A 27,935-nucleotide genomic window follows, 5' to 3' on the forward strand; every position below is an offset into this window, starting at 1 on the left:
CCGTGGTAGATGCCACAGGGATAGTATTGCCTGTGCTGAAAATTCCTTTGTCGACAACGAACAGTTTTAAAATCAAGGCCTTCAGAGTTTACTAGCGATGACTTTTTTTTTTTTTTTTGCAGAGTAGTTCTACAAAATAAACTTTTCTTCCTTTCCTCTAATTTCTCTGCATTACACTCATTTCACCCTGTACAATTTCAGGCAAAACCTAACATACTCCATTTTCAAAGGCTTAACGTACAGACCCAAATATGAATTGACAGACATGTAACTAGAGCCCAGACGATCAGTTGACTTGTCAATCAACAGAAAAATAAATCAGCTCTTTTTCTTCTAATCAGACAGTCATTTAAGCTATTCCTTAATTACAAATGCCAAGTATTCACTAGGTCCAGATTCTATAATGTATATACTAAATGTGACTATTACTCCAGGTTTCAGACACACTGAAGAAGTTCGCTGTAAAAGTGACTACAGCCAGTGTGAAAGAGCGCAAGGACATATTCGGAGAGCTGAAACGGTGTATAAAGGGCAAAGGTGAGGGATTTAGTTTTTGTTCAATTTTCTACACTATGTTTAAAATATGTGTTAACATTCAAAACTAATGTTTGTTTAAAATATCTCTTTTAGAGTTACCAGAGCCTGCCATCAAAGGATTATGCAAGCTCTTCTGTCTCACTCCAAACAGATATCGGTAGGTGAATGTAATAACTTTCAGCCAATGGAATGCTCCCAAAACAGCTTTTTGTTTAAAGGTCACATGGCATGAAAATGTCACTTTATGCGTTTTTTTAACATTAATGTGAGTTCCCTCAGCCTGCCTATGGTCCCCCAGTGGCTAGAAATGGCGATAGGTGTAAACCGAGCCCTGGGTATCCTGCTCTGCCTTTGAGAAAAAGAAATTTATGTGATCATATGTTCTTTATTCTGAACATACGAACAGAACATCGCGCTCCACTGCTCACAGAAATTGTGCTATCCTGAAAAGATCCTCTGCCTTTGCACAGACAGCTTTCTCATTTAAAACCATTAAACAATGGAATCAACTCCCAGGCAGTCTAAAGTTGTCTGTAGATTTGAATAATTTCTCTCGAAACTTAAAGAAATACATCCTCGATAACCAGCTATGTGAGCATCAGCACACTTAAAAGTTTACAAATGTAATATTGAAGTAAATGTTTTTGACTATGTTGTATATATATTTTAGGCTGTGATGGATTTTTTTTTGATTAGTTTTTTTATTTAAACATCTGATTAGTGTTTAACTAATCTTGCATGTATTTGTTAGTGCTACTGACAGTTGTTTGTAATGTTTTACTATTGTGTGCACCTGCCCGTGGACTGCAGATGGAAACTAGCATTAGCTAACTCTGGTACAAAACATCTTTTCGTAAGATTAATGTATTTTGTACATTGTCCCTGACAAATAAACTAATTAAATAAATAAAAGCTCAGATGGGCCAATCTGGAATCTCCTCCTTATGATGTCATAAGGAGGAAGGTTACCTCCCCTTTCTCTGCTTTGCCCGCCCAGAGAATTTGGCCCACCCATGAGAAAGAGAGAGACATCATGGCTTGAAAATGAGCGAAGCATGGCAGTTGGTCAAGGCCACACCCCCACCCTCCACCTTGCCCCCCCTCTCTCCTCCTCAATAGCATTTAAAGCTACAGACACAGAAATGGCACATACTAAGTAAAGCTCATTGTGGGACTGGCTCTAGTGGCTGTAAATACTCCGTTGCCAGTTTACTAATCAAACCCAGCTACAACTAATGCACACTAAAACAACCGCCTTGCAATAAATCCCACCTTCGTGAAAGTTCAGCTTTTGTTCAATCTGTTTTAGAGTGATGTTGATGCAACTTACTGTACGCTTATTTTGGAGGGTGTAGTTTGTGGTGCTCTCAAATTATATTTTGCATTATACAGACTAGAGAGGTGTTCCTGTTATTTAGCCTACCCTTATTTATAGAAACGGGGTGGACACAATAATACATATAACACCTGTCTGGATAACGCAACACAGCTCAACAGCAGCATGAACTGCAGCTTCTGAAATGACATCGTTGAATCAGCACCTCTCTTATACAGATTCAACGAAAATAGAACTAGGGCTGCTCGATTATGGGGAAAAAACATCGTCAATATTGACATTGTGATTATGCAACACAATTGCTCATTGACTTTTGGAAAGATGTTGCATTTATTGAATTGAAAAAAAAACGTGAAACAGTTCAACAAATCCAAAGTGAAAACACCTTGAACTGTGAAATTTCCCTTTTAATGCTTTTCCTATTGAAGTTTTTGAATTCACCTTAAAATAAATAATGTAGGGAGGGCCGAAGGTGCATGTGTCATTCAGAACACAAGACAAAATAAGTGTTTGCTTGCAAAACGTAATGTGCAAAATAATAGTGTTTCTCGATTGCATTGTTTTTGTGACCGTAATCAAAATCGCAATCAAAATCCGACTAATTGCACAGGCCTAATTAGAACCAACACGGAGGTAGGATTTATTGCTGGGCTGTTGTAATTAGTTTAAGCTAAGTGTACCTTTTTTTTATAAACTAGGAACTGAGTGTATATCCGTTGTGTTTACATGGCCGTGTGTACTTCTCAGGGATGCTGCATCACGCAGAGAGGTCCTCTCTGTTATTGCCCAACTGGCTGACAGTCAGCCTGACATCCTGGTGACCAGCCTCCTCCACTGCTTGCTGAACAGTGGAGTCGTCAGCAAAAATGGAGAGCCCAGGTACTGCTCTGAACTTTATATTGACGTTTTTTTATCCATAAAGTTTGCAGTTGCACCCCTAACGACGTCAAACTGATTTACAGAAGAGAATGGATGCATCTTCATACTTCATACATCTTTTCATTTTCCACTGGGTTTGAGGGGCAGGTTAGAGTCAGCTGAAACACAATAAACTACATTAATACACTATGACAAGGTTTGCACGGTGTGAAGATTTAAGGACCAGATTATCTAATAAAATCAGCAGAAAATACACTATTGTGTCTAGGAACCAATCTTTGGCTGCATATTATCCTTTTGTTGGTTGTCTTATGGTTGCCTTATTATATTTGCAGCAAAAGCACAGGCTCTGCTGCCTTCATCAGCTTGTCTTGGACCTGCCTTTTAGTCCCCCGTGTGTTTTCTGCCCCAGAGAAAAAACAAGGATCTATCTGGAAGAAAATGGTCAGTCGAAGAGTATCTGTCTTTTTTCAAATGAACTGTATGAATGTGGTCAGTGATTCTAAAATAACCGCTTATATCTATATATAATAACAGCTTATATCCAGTGTGTTTTTTTTTGTTTTTTTTACACTGAGACGTTAAATGTTGTAATCCAAGTTGGTTACCTGCTGAAGTGGTTAATGGAGTTAACAAACCTGTCACCCAGAATTCCGCCCACATTTGACCAGTGTTTTGGATGTTTGTGTCACCTCTGTGCGTCTGTTGCCCTCTCTTTTTAGGTGGAGGTTCAGAGCCTTCTCGTGGCTGAGGTGGTGGGCGGAGCCAAGACCACGGCTCAGAAATCAAGCCTCAAGAATCTCAGTCACCTCTGGAAGGAAGTGAGTATGGAACAAAGTGGCAATAACAAGACGCTCGTTGATCTTGTCGGAGGGGGAGAATCAGAAATACTTTAATAATCCCAGGGGGAAATTATTTAAGATCTAACTTGAAGACTTCGTCCGTGAGTGTTCCTTCCAGTGTAATAATAGTTTAATGTTATTTTGGTACCATTTCATTGCAACATCAGCTATCAGGTTCCCAAACATATGCAAGCTAATGTTAGTAAAGTATCAGTACTATTAGTAGAGTGAGATTAATAGTGTAAGGCAATGTTTACAGCATAGGAGAGAAGCAACGGAGGTTTGTGTTTTTAATATATTTCTCTGAGCAATATGAACAATCATGTCAATAAAACCGAAATTAGCTGTTAGTATCGGCATCGTTTACACGCAGTTGTTCTAGCTGTAGCTAGTCTGTGTTACAACTCCATTATGTGAGTTGTCTGCCAGTCACGACACACATGATTACGTTTAAGTTACAAGGTAGACGATCCTTTTTCATCATTGACGCGAGGAAAAGTATCCTAGACGTTGTTCTAGAGCACAACCATGCTATAGTTATCCAAGCAACTATAAAACTTTGAATTTACACAAATAGGCAGAATTACCTTTTGAGAAGAAAGCAGGGGGTGGTCAGGAGAAAACTGGAACTAGGGAGGAAGAAATTACCTGCGCTTGTCAGTTATTTTCATCCCATCTGAAGCGCATGTCTTTTGATTTTTTTTTTTTTCATTTCTCACGCCAATAATAGTAATAATAATGATAATATCCCAAATTACTCACTGTTCAATTTAAGTCCAGTCTGAAGAGACACTTTCAGAATAGTTTTTATACAAAGGGTTGCATGTACTGTAATGTTACTTAATTATCAGCTCTGCGTGCAGTGTAGAAGTAGAAATGGTTTTTGCTATCCATCAGTCAACTCATACAATGATGGAAAAAGTGAAGATACAGTTTACAAGAACGAGACCCCACAAGCTCATCAAACTGGCTGCTGTAGTGTCATGTTCCAGGGGACCCTGTCTTTGCTGGCCTGCCTTTTTTGTATAGCTGAAACGATTTAATGTGTAGTTGGGTACATATTGTTAACAGTGTTTCAGATAGCTGGTCCTAGCATAATCCACATTCAGAAAGAGATACTTTAAGGAGTTTGAGAATGCCTGTGTTGAGAAACAAATTACAGGTAAATAATATAAATCATGAAAGAATACTAAATATAAAAAGAATACTAAGACCAATGAAGGCGACATTGTTTCCCGCAGCACATCATTGTCGATGACAGAACCCGCTCCTGTAAATTACCAGTGGCTAAAATTCCGCCCGGACCGACGACTTTTATTACGAAAGAGGAGGGGGGGACGTGTTTTACTACCCATGGCCCCCTGTAGTATTGATCCTGTCTGGATGGGGCTTTGGACTTTTGGTTCTTAAAAAGTTGGGCTTGATCAGGAACTATTAGTGCTGTGAGCCTGTGAAATCGAATGAGACGTGTGATAATGGACCATATAACCTAAACCTGACCTGTTTTAAAACATCCACAAACAGTCATGGCTCCTACTCTGTGAGCTGAGAACAGTTGCCATACACCCAGGAATGCTGGATAGGTTTGACACTGTGATGTCTTTGACAGAACCCTGGACTGGTCGATGAATACATCAGCACACTGTTGAGTCTGGACCAGAGCCCCACTACTCTGGCCATGCTGGGGGTGTGTTTAGACTTCTGCACTGCTCAGAAAGACAGAGCTACAATAGAGAAGCACAAGGTGAGTTTTTTTCTTTAATTGGTTCTTCAGTTCTCATTATTAGTATGATGTCGATTTCTACAGTTCTAAAGCGGGGGTTTTGCTTTTGCGGGGGCTCTACGCAGAGCTTTTCGTTGTAGCCTAAGTAGCCTGAGGTTTATACTTGTGCGCTGGTGTCTGCAGGGTTTCCCGCAGAAAAAACATGTGCTGTAACAGCGTTACTCGCATGGCTCCCATTATCCTCCGTGACACGCTCTCTTCCACTTCGCCTGACAACTCTTCTCCAAAACAAACGGCTCTGAGATAACGGAGCTCAGCCCATAGCTTCACTCGCTCAAAGCAGATGGTACGCGTGAAATAAAAACAGGTCACGTAATTTCACTGTGTGTAGTGTTTAACTACGCTAATTAACCGTCGTAGCTATGGTGAAGTCCACTCACTCCGTCTCTGCCCGGGCATGCCCCAGCTGCCCGCACATTTGTTGACAAACTCCCACAAACAATGACGCACGCGACAGTGAAATGGCGATTTATCCCTTTTTAAATGTGAATAAACGACATATTGCTTCTCATAACCACTGAAAACTGAACCCAAAGTCCAATTATTATGGACGCTATCTGACATTAAAGCGTAACTCTCACCAAAATGCAACCTAGGGTCTTTTTGTGAATGGTCCCGAGTCAAACTTCCGTTTAAAAAGCATAATTAGGACAGAAACGCCACTTTTAAGATTTACCGTATTTTCGTTTTTCGGTCAAATGGCCTTTTGAATGGAGTGCTAGGGGCACTACTATGATAGCATCAAAATAGCTATTTTTAAAACACTAAGAAGGCTCAACACAACAAACTTTGCTCCAAGTATCACCAGAAGCTCTACACATGACCTCCAGCATTGAGAACGTTGTTTGTGTACACAGAGTTTACTAAAAAGAAAGGTTTTGGCAAGGAGAACCCGCAAATGAGTAGGGGGAAATGCTACCAAGCCACAGCCAAATGAACCAATCACAGCTGTTGCGGTCTGCGTCGCCTCATTATCATTGACGTGTAGTTACATTTTTTGAGAGGTGCACGTCAGGCTGCGGCGTAGTGTCTGCTACGTACCCACGGTGTCTTATTTTATCGCAGCACCATTAATTGGGCTTAACACCATTAACCAATTGTGCTCTGATACTTTGCATTCATATTATTTCACAGACATCCCAGATAAGTATATTTTGGGGATGCAGCATATCACCTTGTGTCTACTGTTTTTTTTTTTTCCAGAGTGCCCTGTTGGACCTGTACATAAAATCAGTCCTCATGAGCAAGACAAAACCACACCAGCACATTCTGGACAAAAGTGGCTCCTTCCTGCGTCATGTGTCCCACTCTGAGTTCAAGGAGCTGCTACTCCCTGCACTGCAGAAGACAATGCTCCGAAGTCCAGAGAACGCTATGCAGAGTGAGATGCTCTTAGTTTCTGATGATTGCGTAAAATATTGACCTGCTTGGTGCTCAGGCAGCTCTCATACAGTGGGTAAAAACATTGTCTGGTCTCTCTCCAGCTGTTTCCTGCCTGCTGTTGGCTGTAACTCTCGACCTCAGCCAGTACGCCATGGATATTGGAAAGGCCATCGCAAGTAAGGCCTAATGGATGCTCAGTTGATTTAGTTTTGTCTTGTGGAACATATTTGTAAAGCATACACTCCGCTGTCATGAGGCTTCAATTTTTCGCAGGAGAAAGACTGACTCCTCAATTCAGCATAATGTGTATTTAATCACTGGTACTGTCTGTGTTCCAGGCCAGCTGAAAGCTAATAATGCCCAGCTGATGGAGCAGGCGGTCCAGGCCATGCAGAACCTGGCACAGCAGTGCAGTGACCCCTCTGCTGTGCAGGACATCGTCACTCACCTCTTTAAGATCCTCGGAGGTTACTAGTTAATTACCTATTAGACTGAAATATTGTCTTAACCGTGTTTGGTTTTGCCCACCTGAATCATAATTCTTGTGGTTGCAGGGTCTGAGGGAAAGCTCACAGTTGTTGCCCAAAAGATGAGCGTGTTATCAGGTAAGAGGCCTTGCCTAAAATTATTAGCTATCCATTAGCAAACATTTTTTTTCCAACCTGACAAATAAATGTTCATCTCGTTCTAGGGATTGCCAGCTGCAGCCATCATGCCGCGTCCGGAACCTCCAGCCAGACTCTCAGCTCTGCAGTCACTGTGATGTTCATCCCTTATTTACAACAAGAAGGTATCGTCGCTCTGACTTTTCTTCCTCTCCTTCCTGCCAGAATGCTAGACAGATTACCAACTTTATGTGCTAACTTTTAAGCACAAAAACAGTACATAATTGAAGTTTATGCCTTAGCCCTGGAACATTTTTAAGAGACCACGGTGTAATGTTTCAGTGTAGTGCTAACATTTTTTTATTTTCATTTTTTTTATTTAGTTCACGAGGCTACCTTGGTGCATGCTGTGTCTGTGCTCTCCCAGTGGAGCAGTCGTCTCACAGTGGAAGTTCCCACCGCTCTGCTGGATTGGTTGAAAAAAGCTTTCACCCTCAAGACCTCCACCTCTCTGGTTCGACACGCCTACCTTCAGGCCATGCTGGGGGCCTTCAAAGGTCAGTCAAACAAAGACCGCTATGCTATGTGGCGAAAATACGGATTAGGGCTGCACAGCTCATCGAATGTTAATCAAGATCACGATTTTGGCTTCCCACAATTAAATGAACATGATCGACTATTAACGTTCAAAATGTGTGCTCGGCTCATAGAAAACGCTGCTGCATATTAAATCAAGGGCTTCCCAAACTAACAGCATGACTCTGGATAAGTAACTGAGCCAGCGCCGCGCCAGCAGTGGCATTACGCACGGCCGTTCACTGTGTTTACCTTGATTAAATTGCCTGAAAATGACACTAGGCTGCTACGGTATACACAGGAGACTGGTCGGTTATACCTGGGTGGCTGTGGAAAGAAACGCGACCGTAACTGACAGCAAAACCCCAGGGTTCCACTAGGTGCAGATGCACCAAGTTCCACCTGCACCATAATTTGTTCTTTCCTCCGCTGTGCGTAATCCTGTACTATCACCTTTTCCCTGGTTTTTAGGTGACACCCTGGCCCAAGCCTCAGACCTCGTGCCCTTGCTCCTCCAAACAGTGGAGAAGGCTGCGGCACAAAACTCCCAGCATGCTCTGCTTTCCGAAGGTGTGGCAGCTTCGGTTCTTTTGAGTCGAGTGGCACTGCTGGAGACACAGACGGGTGAGGCTGGCATCTCAAAAATTACTTTTTCTCCCTTATAGAGACTGTTGGAGCATACAAGGATGGGAAGTGATCAGGATTTTTCTTTTGTCTCTGCAGAGGCTAAGTTTTCCAGCTTTTGGAACCTGATCTTAGATGAGAAGAAGCCACTTTTCACCACAGAGAAGTTCCTCTCCCAGGTCAACGAGGAAAGTAAGGCAATTCTCAACATATTTTACTAGCTTAAAAGGCTCATGGGTGTTTTTAAATATAAAGACATGAAATAATGGCCTGTTTTTGCCTGTTTTTTTACTCCGTCTTTAGCTCTGCTCACAGTGCTGTTGCTCTGTGAAAGGCTCCTCCTGGACCACCATCATAGGCTTAACACCAGCAAATCCCAGTGAGTCTGTCCCTCTGTTAACATGTAGAGATCTTTTGAGCTTGAAAATGTCTTAGAGTCCTTATATACTCATATAAACAACACATAGGCAATAAAACATATTAGGCAATAAAACATATTGCCTGCATCCCTAAACATAATAACATAATATGCTGATGTTTATATGCAGTGATTTGCGTGTGCGCGCGCGCGCACACACACACACACACACACACACACACACACACACACACACACACACACACACACACACACAATTGGTAGAGCGGGTGCCCCTATGTGGAGGTTTACTCCTCAACACAGCGGGCCCGGGTTCGACTCTGACCTGCGGCCCTTTGCTGCATGTCGTCCCCCCCCCCCTCTCACTCCCCTTTCATGTCTTCAGCTGTCCTCTCAAAATAAAGGCTAAAAATGCCCCAAAAAATAATCTTAAAAAAAAAAACTTAAGTGCTTTAATAACTAGTTATTTTTCCTGCATGTAACTGTTGTGTAGGATGTATCATCACGCCACAGTTGCGGTTCTGCTGTCTCGGAGCTGGCGTGTGAGGAAGCGGGCCCAACAAACAATCAGGAAGCTGCTCTCCTCTCTGGGTGGATCCAGTCTTGCCCGTGGCCTCCTGGGAGAACTTCGCGTGGTCATCAACAAACACAAAGTACAGACTGCTTATTTACCATAGACCTCAAAACATAGAGCTACATCTTTAAAAGGCGGTTGTGGATCATACACAGTGTTTCCTCTATGTCGATTTGACCGTGATGGCCCCCCACGGCAACATTTCTGCCCCCCACGGTATCAGAAATAGGGCTGCATTGTTAGGGTGCATGTCGGAGAATAGCGCAGACACACTAGGATAACTAGCCAGTTGAGATTGTGTGTGTACGTCCTTGAGAACTGTAAGTCGTATAACTTATGTTGTCAGTTCATTTAAGCCTGGTCTTGCAAATTTAAATTAAGTTAACTGGTGATTTTCGTTGTTTGTATTCTTCACCTGCGGTCTAAATTGCACGTGGCCGTTGATTCAATAGCGATTGCTGAACGCCCTTGCCCACGTTTGTATTTTAGGTGCATTATTTACATGCTGAAGTAGTTACACTGCATTAAGATAATGTAATTAATAGTGGGTTTACTGTTATTTGCCTATATGTCAAGATCAAAGTTGGCCTATATAGTAACTTAAAAAATACAGTTCAATCACAACAGAAAATATGCCTCATTGTGTGTGTGAATAGAGGTGAATAAATATATTAGTTTGTGTTGCAGTGAAGTGTCAGTTCCGTTTCATGGGGGGGGCGGTGCGGACCTGCCCCCACTGCTAAAAAAAAAATCCTAAAGGAAACACTGCATACAATCGGTCAACCGCTCAGCTTGACCAATTACTTTTTTTCTCAGCCTGATTGTTACTGACTGTGTAATGTGAACCATCAGGTTTTGCCCCAGGATGTCCTGGTATCAGAGTCAGGAGAGCTGACTGAGCTGGGTCGCGGCTACATCCCCCCTCGTGTCCTGCTGGATGCGCTGTGTGTTATCTGCTCCTCGGCCAGCCAATGGGGCGACCCCACCGAAGCAGAGAATTTGGCCATGGAGATCCTCATAGTCACTCATCATCCATCCATAGGTATGAGGATGAGTTGCTCTCCAGAATGATTCTGCTACTCACTTGTTAGCCATAGTCAGGTTAACCATTAGCCATATGTTTTTCTAACTTGATAACACCGGAGTTTGTTTGGATTGTGTGTTGGTCACCCATATTTTACATGCCATCTGCTCTGTGTATATCTCTTTCAGTTGGAGCTCGCAGCGGCCTCTGGCCTTTTCTGCTCCTCTCCATGAACATTAAAGCGGAAGAATTTATAGAAAAGAATCTGGAGGCCATTCTGCCACATCTACTGGAGGTCAATGCTGACAACCAGGTCTGAAAATAACAAACGCATCCTTATGCTGCATTTACATGAGATGTATGCACACATAAACACTAAAGTGTACTTAACTGATTCCTGTAAAGAAACCAGGGTTGATTGAAGGATAGATAAACTGTTAAAAAAACAAACATTTGGACATTTGTGTTTGAATTTTGCTGATGCATTTTACATGATACTAGGATGTTTAGTGGTCGGTTTGTTTTCCTCAGGCGGTGAAAAATGCGGTCGGTGCCCTCTCTGGCCTCTCGCCCAACAAGCTGTTACCGCGGGTAATCAGTCACGTCAGCGAGGGACTGTCCCGACCCGCTCTACTTCAGGTCACCAGGGAGGAGTACGCCATTATGCGGACACCTGAGGGAGAACTGTACGACAAGAGCATCATCCAGAGGTAACACGCAGCCTCTCCTTCCACTGTGAACCTCTTCACCCAACAGCAGTCGCCAGAACCTTCTGTTGTCTTATTTGACATTTATTTACTCCTGTCCTCCTCCTCCTCTACGCTTGCCGCAGTGCCCAGAAGGAAAGCACCAAGAAGGCCAACATTAAGAGAGAGAACAAGGCCTACTCCTACAAGGAACAGATCATTGAACTGGAGTTACAGGAGGTATAGTGCACTTATCATCATCTGTTTTTTTGTTGTTTTTTTTTAGCGGTGTTAATGTCTGGAACACATCTTGATTTCTCTTTGATCTTACAGGAGCTTAAGAAGAAAAAAGGCATCAAAGAGGAATTGCAACTAACCAGCAAACAGAAGGAGATGATGCAAATCCAGCTGGAAAAAGAGGCCGCTATTCGCAAGAGACTCCAAGTGGTATGAAACTAATGCCGTCCTTATACCAAACGACTTTTCAAGCGATTCCACTGTCGCAGACAGATTTTCCAATATCGGAATGAAATCCTGAGAGTCTTGCTAGAGTTGGGGTGCGCTCCCATCCTCTCAATTGTTTGGCGTAAGCTGGTTATAAAACTCAGTCCGAGTCAGTCTCTTTCCCATCCTATCATTCCGACAAAATCAAGCGTGTTTGATATTATCTTAAGTTTTAAGTCTTGGCAGTGAAGTTAAATCATGTACCACCGGGTATTGCTGCCATTCATCTGCACGTACTGCAGAACCGAAAATCTGCAAACTTCCCTTAAAGTCACCAGCTAGCAAAAAAATTCAAAATGTAGTTGTAGTTTTGCAATGTGTGACCCTGCAAGATCCCCAGTCTTTACATATTATGACGTTAGAGGTGACATGGTATCCGACTGTAGTAAAAAAGTATGTTCAAAGTCACCAAAATGATTTTTGACGCCTGATGTGTGACATTCCTAACTTCTCCATGTTGATCTGTGGTGTACCTGTCGACCCCAGCTGGATGTGGAGTTGCAGGGCGTGGTGGGTCTGCTGGAAGCCACTCTGAAAGAGAGACCACCTCAGATTACCAGGGAGCTCCCTGCTGTCCTCCAGGTCCTAATACCCCTGCTACAGTCCCCTCTGGCTGCTCCATCCATCCAGCAGGTCTTCTTGGACATCGTAGTGTGCCTCATGCCCAAACACTTTGAGTTTCTAGGTACGTGGCCTGTCTTAGTATTGTATTGTATTGTATTGTATTGGTAGACACAGCCTCAGCGTCTCGACTCAGTGTCACTTTTTTCCTCCCTTCTAGCCGTGCTCGTCGGACATGTGACTTTACGGTTGCTGAAGCCAGAGTGTGATCTGGATGAGGCCTGGGAACAGGAGGACCTGGAAACGGCAGCCCACCGCACCATACTGCTGCTGCACAACCACACTGTCCCACAGAGAGATGCCAAGAACGGTGGGGAGCACACTTGTGTTCTGAATCATGTGTTTCTTGCTAGTTTCTTGCTAATAATGTAATGTGTTCAGTCATGAACAAAATTACAACATTAAAACAATGAATCAACTATAGGAACTCAGTCTCACTTGATTGTCCTGTTTTCCTATTTATTTACCTTTTTTATTGATGAATACTATTGAGGAAATCTAAATAAATAGTGTATTGTTCCAGATAATATCAAGCCAATATTTTAAATGAAAACGTCCAAGTTTCAATGGATTTATAAGGTGAGAGCAAGGAAAGATTAAGATAACAGACATGAGAAAATCAAAATGTACTGAAGTTGACATTTGTTGCTATGCAGAAGAGTACGTATGCAAACAAATGTTCATTTAAATGTACACACCAGTAGCAGGTCAGAGTTGTAGCCTGCAACTGAGATAGTAAATGTGACTGTGCTGTGCTGTACTGACTGCTCTCTTGTTCCTTTTTGTATTGTTGTTTTTCTCTCCTTAGATGTGGCTCCACTGTCTGCCCCTGCTTTCTCCGTCTGCTTCCCTCTCCTCAACGCCATGCTCAGGGAGTTTTCAGGCAGCACCGAGGAGACGGAGAACATGATGACCAGAGCCTTGCAAGTCATCACCGTACACTGCCAGCTTCGGGCCGCCACAGACATGGATGACCTTGTTATAGACGAGGTAGAGGCAGACATCTCCATTGCATTTTCTTTTGTCTGTGACCTGCACAGGAAAATTCTCTATGTGGGAAAAAAAATAAAACATCAGTGAAGATGAGCTGAAATTACTGAGTAACAAAAGACATTGTCGCCATGCACCCAATTTGTCTCAGAATGTATTTACTCAGCGGACATCTACATAGCTGTCTTTTGGGTTTGCACACATTGTTAATAGCTAGTTAGCAGAGCCATTGGCCTGTAAGAAAAAATGGACACCAAATTGGGAATGCTTTATATGACATTACTCCCTTTTTATTTTGTAGATGTATGTATTAACTTGGGTTTTCTTGTCTCAGAACGGCCCAGAACTGCTTCCACGTGTCAGCATGCTGCTGCTACTGACGAGAGTTATTGCCACAGCCACCCCGAGACTCCAGGTAAACAAGGGATTTTACAGACTGAGTTTAAATGCATTTGAAATTCAACCATACAGACACACACACACACACACACACACACACACACATTAACACACACTGTATTAGTTTGGTCAAGCTCTTTATTCTATTCCCGGTTCAGGATGACAGAATTGCTACCTAAAATTGTGATATGAGACTTTTCACACGCTTGTATTTCAGGTGTTGGCGTCTCAGTGCCTGACAGCGCTGTGTGCCAGTGCTGGAGGAGGAGAGGGCTGCACTGTGGCAGAGCAGCCAGAAATAGACGTCCTGCTCAACGCCCTCCTTTCACCCTGCTTCTCTGTCCGGGATGCTGCCCTCAGGGTGTGCTGTCAATTACAGTTCATTTCACATTTGTTGACGCTGGCCTTTCCCTCAGTAGAGTAAACAGCTCCATTTTAGGCAGGAAAAGTTGCAAACAAAACCCTCCAGCACACTGTCTAAGATACATTTATTAGCAGTACTAGAGCTTTCAGTTTCAGGACTAGACCTATATCAGTCAAAATGTACTGAAATGTGTGTGCAGAAGTTATGTTTGCAACTTATGACCTACTTGTCCCCCTTCTACACACCTGCCTCGTGAAGTATTCCTCTGTTCTGAGACAGGAAAAGGCACCACATGTGATGGGAGTTAGCTGTTTTCTCCACAGATAAAGATTTATGAGCTAAAAACACATCTTTGTTTATCACAATAAAAGTAGTTTCTAGACCGAGATGAAAGCATTGCTATTAACATATTTAGTGTTAACCTTATTAGTTAAAGGTGCAGTAGGTAAGACTTATAGGCTATGTTTAGACTGAAACGATCTAAAGAGAAAACGCAAAAGTGGCGTTGCATTCTCACTTTTTATTCCGCGTTTTGGGGGGGGGAGAATCTGCGTGCTTATGGTGACGTGTGTGAAATTCGATGTAGTATGCACACCAGGCGGCTAGGTGGTAGTGTGAAGCACTGCCACACAACACCACATAGTCTGCGCGCCTGCTTAGAACCTTCCTTCTACTTCTCTCCCTAGTAGCTCAAAGCCAACAACAAAAGCGGACAATATTGTCTGGACAGACGAGGAGGTGGAGTTATTGCTCCAAACAATGCACACACACGCCACACACATACACACGCCACACACAAACACACACAAACACACACACACACCGCGGAACACACACAGCGGAACACGCACATACACGCACACTCCCACAGTGCGTTTTTACCCTTTAGACGGGAACTCGACGGTGGAGCGTTTTTAAGATTTCCACTCTGGAGGGTGGTTTCACTTTTTTGCTTTTTTTAAGCCCCAACTGCAAATACATAGTCTAACTGCGTGTCAATCACTGCTCATGCACACACATTCATTCTCCCTTGTGGGGGGAGGGGCTTAGGAGACAGTTTTGTGCTTTAGCAGAAAGGGGGGGAGGGACTGAGAAGTTGTCGATGTTCACATTTTTTTGGCTAAGTCCTGGATCTTCACAATCCTACCTACAGCACCTTTAAGTGACAAATGACATAGCTTGTGTATGTGTATTTCTGTTAAACATGCTATTAACACGTAATGTCTCTGTGCTCAGGGATTGTTGGAGATGGAGTTTGCCCTCTCCACAGACAGCACAGAGGCCAGCGGGCTGAGTTTGCTGCGCAGGCTTTGGGTTTGCAGGTTTGACGTTGAGGAGGAGGGCCGAACCTTGGCTGAAAAGTATGTATTATGTGCCCATTCACCACTAAAACTCATAACACATCGCATAAGTGTCTTCTTCATCTTTTCCAACAGCACAGTCCACGTTTATTTATTTTTTTGTTCTCCAAATCACATTCCTGTTCCACTATACGAAATATTTACCACATTTAAAAATGTTTTATCCTGCAAAATTAGATTTTTGCACAGTTGAGCTCATTTCTTGGCCTGTCCTCCCTCCTCAGACTGTGGGACTCTCTCGGTCTGGAGGTGGTCCCTGAGCTCTGCTCCCTGCTGATTGGAGACGTCACCCACCACGAGGAGGCTGTCCGTTCTGCCGCAGCCGAAGCTCTGTCAAGCGCCGTGTCCCAGTACAAAGACCAGTCTGCCACAGTGCTGGGCCAGCTCACTGAGCTCTACCACCAGAAACTCTATGTAAGACCCTGCACCATGGCCAAACCGCGTTACTCAAATTGCTTTGGCTACTAGTAGATGAATTTAAGCTCGGAAACCAAAATATGATACATTTGTGTTTTTTTTATTTTTAAAGAGACCACCTCCTGTGCTGGATGCCCTAGGCAGAGTCATCTCTGAAGCTCCTCCTGACCAATGGGAGGCCAGGTAAATCTCAGTGTTTGTTTGCAAAGATTAGATATACAATGGTTTTTAACCTTTCTATCTTATTTTGAAAGTCAGTGTGTCCCAGGGACTCCTGAATGCACAATTAACTGCCTTGGCCTGCTATCAATCAGGGCAGAAACGTGCATTAGTTCCAACAGGGAGAGATAACGTGCCAAAAATTAGTAATGACAGAAAAAGGCAGGAAAGTGCTCGTCAGAGATGCAGCCTTTGCTGCCGGCTCGCTATTTTTACCTTTGTTTTGAGATCGATTATATCCTAAACCCCACCCCAGAGGGTTTGCTTCGAAATGTCTTGCTTTAGTTTAAAAAAAAATATATAATCTCATTATAACAGAGTACTAGAAACCATAACATTTTCCTTCTTGTGCACTGAACCACTTTCTCACACACGCTTCTTGTCAGGGGTGGCATTGCTCTGGCTCTGAACAAGCTGTCGCAGTACCTGGACGAATCTCAGGTCACCCCTCTCTTCCTCTTCTTTGTTCCTGACGCTCTGAACGACCGCCACACTGAGGTGCGGCGCTGCATGCTGGACGCTGCCCTCTCTGCGCTCAACACACACGGGAAGGTAAGTTGTCACTTCTTTTTCTCACCCAGCGGCTGTACATTTCACATGCATAAACATGCGGATACGTTCAAATGTGACCATTTATGTCTTGCGCTGAACCGCGTGTACCTGCTTTATTTAACAGGACAACGTGAGCTCCCTGCTGCCAGTGTTTGAGGAGTTTCTAAAGGACGCCCCTCAGGACGCCAACTACGACGCTGTCCGTCAGAGTGTGGTTATTCTCATGGGCTCCTTGGCCAAACATCTGGATAAAAATGACCCCAAGGTCAAACCCATCGTGGCCAAGCTCATCACTGCACTCTCTACACCTTCACAGCAGGTAAGCAGCTCGTTCTGCTTCCATGCTGACCACAGAGACTCGCAGAGCGCTGCAAAGTGTAGATTCGTGGCCAATTCGGCTACCTGTCTGCTCACACCAGAAATGCGCCGGTTCCTCTCCACTCTACAGATTTTTTACACAGATCCCACTTTGCTGACAGTCCATTACTCTTCATCCCATTATTTCATGTGGCTTGTCATCCCTCATCAGGTCCAGGAGTCTGTGGCCAGCTGTTTGCCTCCTTTAGTCCCTGCCATCAAGGAGGACGCTGCAGGCATCGTAAGGAACCTGCTGCAGCTGCTGCTGGAGAGCGACAAGTACGCAGAGAGGAAGGGGGCAGCGTACGGGCTGGCTGGCCTGGTCAAAGGTCTCGGGATCCTGGCGCTCAAACAGCAGGACATCATGACCACGCTGACCGACGCCATCCAGGACAAGAAAAACTTCAGACGGAGGGAAGGTCAGTAAAGTTTATCCAACCGCTGAACTGTTTGGTTTTGTATTGATTAACACACATTGATGCAGATATTATGCGTGTCGGACTGCTGTTCATTGTATGAACCACACCAGAGGCTACCATCTGCTGGCACTCAAGACTACTTTTTTTCCCACACAAAAAATAAGAAACCACTGACCAGCTGTTTGTCTCTGTCCAGGAGCGCTCTTTGCCTTTGAGATGCTGTGTAACATGTTGGGGAAGCTTTTTGAGCCGTATGTGGTCCATGTGCTGCCACACCTCTTGCTCTGCTTTGGAGACGGAAATCAGTATGTCAGAGAGGTGAGCAGCAGCCGCCTTCTGCATTAATACCTTACTTTTTGCTGGAATACGTTTCTTACTTTTCATAAATGTATCATCAAAATGTCGTGCTCTAAATTAAATAAGTCTTTCTTAACTATCCAGTGTTTTTGTATACCCACATTAGAACATAGTAAGGTTGGCATAACACGTGATCCATGAGACAGGCACTCATTTAGGAAACTTTAATAATTCCTGTCATAGAATTTGTATGTGTAAAAATGTGTAGGATCCCTGTCTAAAGTTCCTCCCCCCCCACCTGCCTCCCTCTTCCACCAGGCTGCAGATGACTGCGCCAAGGCTGTGATGAGGAACCTGAGCGCCCACGGGGTGAAGCTGGTTCTTCCCTCCCTGCTGATGGCTCTAGAGGAGGAGTCCTGGAGAACTAAAGCAGGTTAGGAGCCCTTACATGCCCAGAATTCCTAGGCATTACTGAAATGTCTTGAGATGATGGAAAATATTTAAGCATCTCCGGACATTCACAATCAAGTTAGGTATTTAATCAAACAGTGGCTTCTTGTAAATCACCCCTCCTCTTTCCTCCAGGCTCTGTGGAGCTGCTTGGTGCCATGGCTTTCTGTGCACCGAAGCAGCTGTCCTCCTGTCTGCCCAGCATCGTGCCCAAGCTGACTGAGGTGCTGACCGACTCCCATGTAAAGGTGCAGAAGGCCGGCCAACAGGCCCTACGACAAATCGGCTCTGTCATCCGCAACCCCGAAATCCTGGGTAAGTGTCCCACAGTCATCGGGCAGAGCTGCCACGACATAGAAGGCTTATTGCCCATAAACTGTCTGAAAGTATTGACCCAAGAGGGATTTAAAAAAGCATACGAAATGTGCGTTATTTCTTTTTTTCTTCATGTAGAAACAGTTACTAAGCCTAACCCTTTTGGGGGTGCTGTATTCCCATCTTTAATTATTGTCTGCTGAACAGTTGGCAGTGGCACTGACCACTGAATTTAATTCCAGAGGTGTAGTTAATAAGGAATTCCACTGATTTTTTTTTTTTTTTTTACACATCAGTGTTTACAGGTCTTGGGCATACTACTACATACTGTAGTTTTGCAAATGTTTAAGAAGTTGCAAAAAAAAAACATTGAATGGGATGTCTCTTGAGTCAGTGTTGGTTGGATCTAAAGACTACAAATTTAAAAATGAAAAAAAATCAGGTCGAGTTAGAAAGAAGTGAGTTAACAAGTAGCCTGCTCCTCTACTCTGCTGGAGGCTACATTAGCCGCTACAACCATAACACACTCGAATCTCTGACCGGACCGTCGGTGGTCGAGTTGCATTGTGGTTAATGTAGGCGCTTGATTATGTCAAGGAAAAAGAATGCACGGATTTAAAAAGACGGTATCTGATTAAGTCGCTTTTTGGTGTTAATCATAGACTTCAGCTATACACGGGTTACATTCTTCAAAATGATCATCTGTACAGTGTACAGGAAGGCAGCACGAAAGCCCAGCTTTATGCATCAATGCTACATTTTTGTTGAGGCTGTGTCAAATAGGTGTTGACACCTAATTAGGTTTAGAATTATGTTAACTGCCAGTGTGCAATAAGTCCACATTAATTAGTTTTTTGACATTGCCAGTCATGTCATTGTTCCTCTCTCAGCCATTACCCCCATCCTGCTGGACGCTCTCACTGAACCGTCCAGGAGGACCCAGACGTGCCTGCAGACGCTGCTGGACACCAAGTTTGTCCACTTCATCGACGCCCCCTCCCTGGCCCTCATCATGCCCATCGTCCAGAGAGCCTTCCAGGATCGCTCTACCGACACTCGCAAGATGGCCGCTCAGATCATCGGCAACATGTACTCCCTCACTGACCAGAAGGTACACAGCACCACTTAAATATTACACTGAACTAAAAACAAAACAAAATGTTATGTCTCTTTAAACCAGTGTATTCTGAAGACTTGTTTTTTTTTCCCGTTTGTGGCGTAATACGTGTCGTTGTTTACAGGATCTGTCACCCTACCTGCCTAGTGTTATTCCTGGACTGAAGGCCTCCCTGTTGGACCCGGTGCCTGAGGTGTGTTTAGTGATACAAACTAGTACTACAGTAATATATGATGCTGTGTGTGTGAAGTTGAAGCTGGAACTGCTCTTCCACTTCTCCTCCTCAGGTACGTACAGTCTCAGCCAAAGCCCTGGGCGCCATGGTGAAGGGGATGGGTGAATCCTGCTTTGATGACCTGCTGCCGTGGCTCATGGAGACCCTGGCCTCTGAACAGAGCTCTGTAGATCGCTCTGGAGCTGCACAAGGTTGGTTCTTCCACACCCCCCCCGTCCCTGTGTTGGTTCTCATTTGCTCCCATCGTTTATCAAATAACTCGCTGAATTATTTGTGTGTGGGTGTCTTCAGGTCTGGCTGAGGTGATGGCTGGACTGGGAGTAGAGAAGCTGGACAAGCTGATGCCAGATGTGGTGCAAACAGCCAGCAAGGTAGACATCGCCTCCCACGTCAGAGACGGCTACATCATGATGTTCATCTACCTGCCTCTCACCTTTGGAGACAAGTTTACTCCCTACGTTGGGCCCATCATCCCCTGCATTCTCAAGGTATTGCTATGACCAGAAATGTTTTTGTGTATGCCATTTTTTGCTGTGAATCACATTTCACTCATCTTAACTGTGTTTTTTTTTTGGTTTTTTTTTCACATGATTTTTAAATTCCTACTTCCAGGGAATATTCTTGCCGTTTCCTCAGAATTCCCAGAACTTCACGCATTTCTTTAAAACATAACTGAAATGAAATTTTCCAATATTATTCTTTAGATTATGTGGTTTTATTTATATATATATATATATATATATATATATATATATATATATATAAAATTTATTTATTTATTTTTTTGATTCCCTATAGAAATCTGCATGTCTGATTAAGTCGCCTGCATAGTTTAAAATGACAGGCTTTGCACTCCAGTTCATTCTTTTAATCTAAAATGATATATATTTTGCCACACAGTTGAGCTGAAAACTGCCTATTTGAAAAGTTGATCCAGTTACATCACAGCAAACTAAACTCGGACCATATCTAAGACTGTTGTGTGAAGCGTTAATGAGGTTTGGGGACAGTATCCTTGTTTCAGTACATAGTCTTCAGAACGCACACACACATACAAGCATACACATGCTTAAAACACCAGGTTCCAGCAGCTATTTTTTCCTGGATGCGGGAACAGATTTTAGGGAGAAATACCGGAACCTTAATTCACGGTATTCAACCTTTGCTCTAACCCTATTTGTGTTGTCCACCAGGCTCTGGCTGATGAGAATGAATATGTGAGGGACACAGCACTGCGAGCCGGCCAGCGAATCATCAGCATGTATGCTGAGACAGCCATCGCTCTGCTGCTTCCTGAGCTGGAACAGGGCCTGTTTGATGACCTGTGGAGAATCAGGTCAGACTTAAATACACACGCAACACATCAGTGATGGTATCAATTTCACTCTTATATTAACTAGTTGTGCGTCCATCTCGTTGTTGGTTTGCAGGTTCAGCTCTGTGCAGCTGCTTGGAGATCTGTTGTTCCATATCTCTGGAGTGACAGGAAAGATGACCACAGAGACCGCTTGTGAGGATGACAACTTTGGAACAGCTGCATCCAATAAAGTATGAATATATACATTTTTCTACAAAACAAAAAAGAATTGCTAGGCGGATCTAATGAGTAAAAGGAAGTACAAGTTGTCTTGTTATATCTCTATTTGCCATCACAGCAGCAATGGTCCGGTTTTTGAAAAAACAAAACAGCATTTATACATTGATGTGTTAAGAATTGCTAACTTTTTCTCTCCCAGGCTATCATTGGAGCTCTTGGTGCTGAGCGGCGTAATCGTGTCCTCTCTGGCCTCTATATGGGCCGTTCAGACACTCAGCTGGTGGTTCGACAGGCTTCCCTCCACGTGTGGAAGATCGTGGTCTCCAACACCCCCAGGACTCTTCGAGAGATCCTCCCAACCCTCTTCACTCTCCTGCTGGGCTTCTTGGCTTCCACCTGCCCTGACAAGAGAACGGTATTTTATCCTTTTTATCTTTTGTAAACACACTGTTTTTTATGTTCCCCGGTTGGCGACTGTCAGTAGTATTTGTTTTTTTTAAGTACCTCCACAGAGCCTTTTACTGACGCTGTGCGTCGGTGTGGTTTTAGATCGCTGCTCGGACGCTGGGTGATCTAGTGAGGAAACTGGGAGAGAAGATTCTCCCTGAGATTATTCCCATCCTGGAGGAGGGACTGCGCTCCGACAAGAGTGACGAGAGGCAGGGAGTCTGCATCGGCCTCAGTGAGATCATGAAGTCCACCAGCAAGGATGCGGTGAGTCACACACAGATGTTGTAACACACCACCAACACCATTACAATTATTTATTTAAAAAATAAAACCCATTCATTTTTAACTACCCTCCGCGGGCTTCAGGTGTAATATGTAACTGAGATTTGGAGTTCTGGATCCAGGGGGTGGGTGGGTTATGTCTGGGTATGTCTGGCTTAGTTGTTAATCATACGTTTCTGTGTATATGCATATGTATAGGTATGTATGTATGTCAATATATATTTTATGCTCTATTTTTGAGGTGTGTATATACCTGTACGTACTGTCTCTTTAAAATAACATAAAAATTTGATCACAAAAAAAAAAAAAACCCAGAGATGCTCCCAGGATTCAAAGCTATAATCCTCAAAAAAAACATGTAATAAAGTTTCCTTTTTTGGGGTTTTATAGACTTTTTTTTTTTTTTTTTTTTTTAAAGAAGCAGATCAGTTAAAACCAGGTTTTTCACCATGATTTTATGCCCCCCTCTCTTTCCAAAGTTCTCACTCTATGAAAAGAAATGCAAACGAGTCTATTGATAAGATAATATCAAAGATTCTCTATAACTAAAGACATTACACGCTGTGCCAATGGTATGAAACTGTACACACTTCCTGTCTCCTAAAGGAGCGGTGCCTCTTTTTAAAGTGCAGTGAGCGTCGTGTAGATGAATGAAAAGTTATATTTATATAATTTATCATTTTCTTTTGCCAACATTAGATATTTAAATCGTTTGAAGCCATATGTAGCATCAGGAAAATTAGTTTTGTTACGCCGTTCACAAACGTTAGTTGACATTAGCTCATCTTTGTTGTCAGATCTCGCGAGAGTTTGTTGCTAAGGCAGAAACATTGCTCAAACCAAGTTCATTTTCTCCTGATGTGTACGTCTCAAAAATGCCAGTTTAGGTCAGAATGTTCAGGAGTTATGTGGCTTGTGAAAAAATGGGCCCAATGTTTACTTTCGTGACTATGAGGCTAAATAATTGGTCATAATTCACAGTTCACATTCACTTCTCCGATTGGAATCAATACACTCAGGACCTGGTCTCCTAAAGAGGCGTGGCAGTGGATAAACCCACAGGACACAGATACAGGCAATTACTCTGAGTTGGCGCATCTCGGTTTCTAAACCATCTCTGATAATATTCAAATACAAAATATATATATATATATATATATATATATATATATGCTAGCTTGTTGATCCTTCTACATCAGTGTGTGGCTGGGTTGGCTCAGTGTTAGAGCAGGCGCACATGTACTGAGAGGTTTATGCCTCAACGCAGAGGTCCAGGGTTCGAATCCGACCTGTGATGATTTTCTGCATGTCTTCCCCCTCTCTCTCCCCTTTCTCAGCTAGCTGTCCTGTCAAAAATTAAAGGCGGAAAAGCCCAAAAAATAATCTTCTACATCAGTTCTGAAGATTTAAAACCACACGTCTTTGCTGCATTTACAGTCAAAGTATTGAATATCAAGGTGTAAATTTAAGTACAAATCTTTTAACTTGTGCGTTTTAGGCCAGGAGTCTGGGAATTTCAGCAGACATAAAGTGTTACGAAGCTGATGGTGTTTGTACTGCAGGTGCTGGTGTTCTCTGAGTCGCTGGTCCCCACAGTGAGGAAGGCTCTCTGTGACCCGCTGGAGGAGGTCCGAGAGGCTGCAGCCAAAACCTTTGAGCAGCTTCATGCAACCATCGGTCACCAGGCGCTGGACGACATCCTGCCTACCCTGCTCAAACAGCTGGTGAGGCAGCGAGCTGTTTGTTTCAGACGTAATACTGATAGCTTTCTTAAATTTTCAGTCTGCCTTTTAATACACTGAATGTTTTATTTTCTCTCAGGATGACGAAGAGACAGCTGAGTTTGCTTTGGATGGCCTGAAGCAAGTCATGGCGGTGAAGAGTCGCTCTGTGCTGCCTTACTTGGTTCCAAAGGTAAAGTGTCACAGTCAAGGGTTTTTTTTTTTTTTTTAGGCCTCGTTATTGTTTCTAGCTGTATCTGACTAAAGCGATCGTCCCCTCTGGTCTTACCAGCTGACTGCTCCTCCTGTGAACACCCGTGTGCTGGCCTTCCTGTCCGCTGTGGCTGGAGACGCTCTCACACGCCACCTAGGGGTCATCCTGCCCGCCCTCCTCTCATCCCTCAAAGGGAAGCTGGGAACAGAAGATGAAGCCCAGGTAATTGCGGCATTCACAAGCTATGATGTCTACTGCTGCTGCTGTTGTGTTTGAGCCTTTTGTTCTTTCCTCATAACCATAACCCCTGTGTGTTATCTTTGCCTCAGGAGTTGTGCAGCTGTCAAACAGTGATCCTCTCAGTGGAGGATGAAGTGGGCCAGCGGATCATCATCGATGACCTGCTGGAGGCCACGCGAGGCGCTGACGCCGGCGTCAGACAGGCTGCTGTCACCATCCTCAATGCCTACTTTGCCCGTACCCGCCTGGACTACAGTGCCCATACTCGCAACCTGCTCTCAGGCCTCATCCGCCTTCTCAATGACTCCAACCCAGAGGTCCTGTCTCAGAGCTGGGACACCATCAACTCCATAACAAAGGTGTGTTGATTATTATTAGTACATTGTCTTGGCATTGGTGTAAAGACAATTTGACACCATAGTTCCATAGCTTCTGCACACTATGGTGAAAAGACAACAGTACAGATCGGTGCATTGGTTATGTCCTAATCAAAAGGTAAATGTGGCCTGAGTGTTTTTTTGTTTTTCTTGTATAGAAACTGGATGCAAGCAGCCAGCTGGCTATGATCGATGACCTGCATCGAGACATTAGATCAGCAGCTGCAGACGTTAAGGGTCAGCACCTGCCTGGTTTTTGTCTGCCCAAGAAGGTAAGAAGGCTCCTCCTGACACAATAAACATGGAGACCTTGTAACAGCACGGTGATTTGGTCCTTGTATTTTTACAAGGTTTTACAGAATCCTTCCATCTTCCTGAGCTCCTGTGCTGTAAAATGACGTCTACCCTCTACGGAGCTTTAAACTGTTCGATTACTAGAACTAATCCACACCTGCCAGACAGTCGAAACTGAGAATGGTTTAAGCCTGGTTAATAATACACTATCAACCCTCCTTGATAAACTATTCATTGTTTAAGTCCTTTTATAAAGCAAATGCCAAAAATGTACTGGTTCCAGCCTCACAAAAGTTTAGAATCATCTGTCAGTGTCCCCTCTGTCGTTTTTTTGACAGAGTGAGCGCTCCTCACTTTCACACCGCTCACTGTGCTAAAATCATTCCACTACATCAAATGGTTTCATCGCTTAATATAGATAATAATAATAATAATAATTATTATTAGTATTAGTATTTATATAGCACTTTTCAAAAAAATGTTACAAAGTCCTTCACAAGATACGGAGCCCCTAAGGGGACATGAGCGGAAAAAAAACCTAAAGTTTAGTTTCATGTGCTCACATGAAACCTTCATGTGCGCACGCAAAACCTTTTCACGTGCGCACATGAAAGTTTTGTGTGAGCACGCAGAACTTTTGTGTGAGTACATGAAAGCCGTATATTGACGTAGCCTGGGCCATGACAGTGACAGCTAGAGAAATGACTACAGTACAGGAGTTAGTTGCACTATATTTTAATCTAGGTCTTCATTATAAGGACATTGCTGCATTGCTTGCAAGTCGTCACTATTATATTGTTTCACTACGACATTTAAAACAGCTTTTAAAGTATTGTAATCTGTTCCGGAGCAAGGGATACAGCGATTTGGATCGGGCAGTTACTTTTATTTATGAACAGTTACAAACATCTGGCCAACTCCACGGATATAGGTGGATGTACACAAAATGCAAAGGAGAATGGCTCAAACATACGGAAAGAGGATGTTCGATTAATTCTACGAGAAAAGGGGTGTTGAGCGGGACATTCTAAAACGCTTAACGTGAAAAAGCGTAACGTGTAGGGATGTCCCGATCAGGTTTTTTTTGCCCCCGAGTCATTTGATTTTGAGTATCTACCGATACCGAGTCCCGATCCAATACTTCTATAATATATAAAAAAAAGAATAAAGAAGAGCGAAAAAACAGATCCAGGATGTTCCTTATTTTTTATTTAATTCACCTTATTTTAACATTCAACAACTCTGTTAACAAACAGAGCACTTCTGTTACATATCTCACAATTTGCTATGGCAGTGTTGTTGTCATCAACTTTATAATACCTCCAGACCGCAGACATACTCGCGCTTTCCGCTTCAAGCTGCTTCCGTGTTCTACTTTGCCGGCATTTAACCAGTAGCGTCTCTGCAACAAAGTGATGTCATGCCGCACACGTTGCTGTTTCTGTGTGGAGTCAAAATGGTCTAACTCTGTTCCACCGCATAATTATAGATGTGTTAAAAAATAATGAGAATATATATACGTATATATCCGAGTCCTGATCGGGAGGTAACGGCCGATTCCGATCGAGTCTGAAACCATGTGATCGGGCCCGATTTCCGATCACGTGATCGGATCTGGACATCCCTGTTAACGTGGTTTAATGTACCTAAACAATGATCAATGATTACCAAATTTCTCTCTCATATTGCTCCTCATAACCCCTGAAAACTGACAAAAACTCGATCCAAACGTCCAATTATTATGGACCTTATCTGACATTAAGCGTTTCTGCTTCATTAGAGCCTATTGTAAGGAAAAGGCTTAACGTGGTTTAATGTAGCCTACCTAAACAACGATCAATGATCTCCAAATTTCTGTCATATTGCTCCTCATAGCCACTGAAAATTGACAAAAACTAACCCAAAGTCAAATTATTATGGACGTTATCTGACATTAAGCGTTTCTGCTTTACATTTTCAGCAGGACAACCCGAAAATACAAATAAAAAATCATTAAAATCATGAACTCAAGTGTCATTATGAAACACAAAACAAACACAAAGTATTGGTCTGTACAGTAGCTGTTAGTTATATGTAGTTTGCTGCTAGCATGCAGCCCGACGTCCTCCTATGGCGCCATTTTAATGCTACAAGGCCATCACCTCCCGTTAGCATTCCATTGACTGCCATTCATTTTGGCGTCACTTTGACAGCGAATAACTTTACATCTGAAACGTTTAAAGACTCTATTTGTCCATTGTTTATTTCTAAAGAAACACGACAATGTATAAAAGGCTCCATTACCTTGTACCTCACGTTATGGCTCCATAGCAGACGTTTTTGTAAAAATAGGCTAACGATTGTGTCATAACCACGAGACTTACTGTCGCATAGTAGAGGAATTACCGTATAGTACAGGAGAAGCTCGCAGGCAGTTTCGTCTCACATTAGCTGTTTAAGTTTAATTACTAATGTTAACTAGTATTTTAGTTAGCAATAAATAGCCTGTGCCTATGTTATCTCCTTACATATACCTACGCTCTCCGTCTCTGCAAGATTGGGAATTATTGAGATTTCTCTTGGCACAGCTACCAGAAGACTTCCAACTTTCAGACACGATGCTCACGTCACATTTACGTCTTCGAGCTCAGTTGGAGGCTGCGCACTAACCCTAGCCATCACCGGAAAAGTGCTTCTCCGTAAGAGCAACGGGATCTGTTGCTCCATTCTTATATATGTCAATGGTTAGAACGCACTAGCCCGGAGGGCTAACTTGCATTGTTCACTGAACTTCTTTGTCACCCTTAACGTCCCGCCGAACCTCGTTCACAAATCTGTCAGTTCAATAAAGCGTTGTTTGATACTGAATACTTGAGGGAAAAAAATAAATGAATGTTCGTATTGAACAGCCAAACCCCATTCGACTGACAAAATTCTGAGTCTGGTAAAGCCCTACTTAGCAATTAAGCAGTTAGTCGCAAAACATTTAATTGACA

General features: G+C 43.2%; 1 protein-coding gene across 1 annotated transcript in view; it reads left to right on the forward strand.

Moving 5' to 3' along the window:
• The window catches only part of gcn1 (GCN1 activator of EIF2AK4), a 35,483-nt gene that overhangs the window by 549 nt on the left and 6,999 nt on the right, over nt 1-27,935 (forward strand). The window contains exons 2-49 of the mRNA XM_035998751.1: nt 435-537; nt 631-694; nt 2,621-2,752; nt 3,088-3,196; nt 3,475-3,573; nt 5,204-5,338; nt 6,581-6,758; nt 6,862-6,936; nt 7,099-7,227; nt 7,315-7,365; nt 7,452-7,550; nt 7,749-7,922; nt 8,413-8,565; nt 8,665-8,757; nt 8,869-8,944; nt 9,438-9,597; nt 10,371-10,560; nt 10,731-10,855; nt 11,074-11,252; nt 11,375-11,468; nt 11,562-11,675; nt 12,219-12,417; nt 12,514-12,663; nt 13,162-13,343; nt 13,678-13,758; nt 13,960-14,103; nt 15,343-15,467; nt 15,692-15,881; nt 15,997-16,067; nt 16,490-16,655; nt 16,780-16,974; nt 17,185-17,431; nt 17,628-17,749; nt 18,047-18,161; nt 18,314-18,493; nt 19,384-19,604; nt 19,735-19,803; nt 19,898-20,036; nt 20,137-20,333; nt 21,039-21,181; nt 21,276-21,393; nt 21,582-21,797; nt 21,932-22,096; nt 23,677-23,838; nt 23,936-24,028; nt 24,128-24,271; nt 24,379-24,648; nt 24,825-24,938. Coding sequence (XP_035854644.1) covers nt 435-537; nt 631-694; nt 2,621-2,752; nt 3,088-3,196; nt 3,475-3,573; nt 5,204-5,338; nt 6,581-6,758; nt 6,862-6,936; nt 7,099-7,227; nt 7,315-7,365; nt 7,452-7,550; nt 7,749-7,922; nt 8,413-8,565; nt 8,665-8,757; nt 8,869-8,944; nt 9,438-9,597; nt 10,371-10,560; nt 10,731-10,855; nt 11,074-11,252; nt 11,375-11,468; nt 11,562-11,675; nt 12,219-12,417; nt 12,514-12,663; nt 13,162-13,343; nt 13,678-13,758; nt 13,960-14,103; nt 15,343-15,467; nt 15,692-15,881; nt 15,997-16,067; nt 16,490-16,655; nt 16,780-16,974; nt 17,185-17,431; nt 17,628-17,749; nt 18,047-18,161; nt 18,314-18,493; nt 19,384-19,604; nt 19,735-19,803; nt 19,898-20,036; nt 20,137-20,333; nt 21,039-21,181; nt 21,276-21,393; nt 21,582-21,797; nt 21,932-22,096; nt 23,677-23,838; nt 23,936-24,028; nt 24,128-24,271; nt 24,379-24,648; nt 24,825-24,938 — 6,750 coding nt within the window. The remainder of the gene's footprint in view (nt 1-434; nt 538-630; nt 695-2,620; nt 2,753-3,087; nt 3,197-3,474; nt 3,574-5,203; nt 5,339-6,580; nt 6,759-6,861; nt 6,937-7,098; nt 7,228-7,314; nt 7,366-7,451; nt 7,551-7,748; nt 7,923-8,412; nt 8,566-8,664; nt 8,758-8,868; nt 8,945-9,437; nt 9,598-10,370; nt 10,561-10,730; nt 10,856-11,073; nt 11,253-11,374; nt 11,469-11,561; nt 11,676-12,218; nt 12,418-12,513; nt 12,664-13,161; nt 13,344-13,677; nt 13,759-13,959; nt 14,104-15,342; nt 15,468-15,691; nt 15,882-15,996; nt 16,068-16,489; nt 16,656-16,779; nt 16,975-17,184; nt 17,432-17,627; nt 17,750-18,046; nt 18,162-18,313; nt 18,494-19,383; nt 19,605-19,734; nt 19,804-19,897; nt 20,037-20,136; nt 20,334-21,038; nt 21,182-21,275; nt 21,394-21,581; nt 21,798-21,931; nt 22,097-23,676; nt 23,839-23,935; nt 24,029-24,127; nt 24,272-24,378; nt 24,649-24,824; nt 24,939-27,935) is intronic.

The sequence above is a fragment of the Sander lucioperca genome, chromosome 2 (assembly GCF_008315115.2).
Source record: "Sander lucioperca isolate FBNREF2018 chromosome 2, SLUC_FBN_1.2, whole genome shotgun sequence".
NCBI lineage: Eukaryota > Metazoa > Chordata > Actinopteri > Perciformes > Percidae > Sander > Sander lucioperca.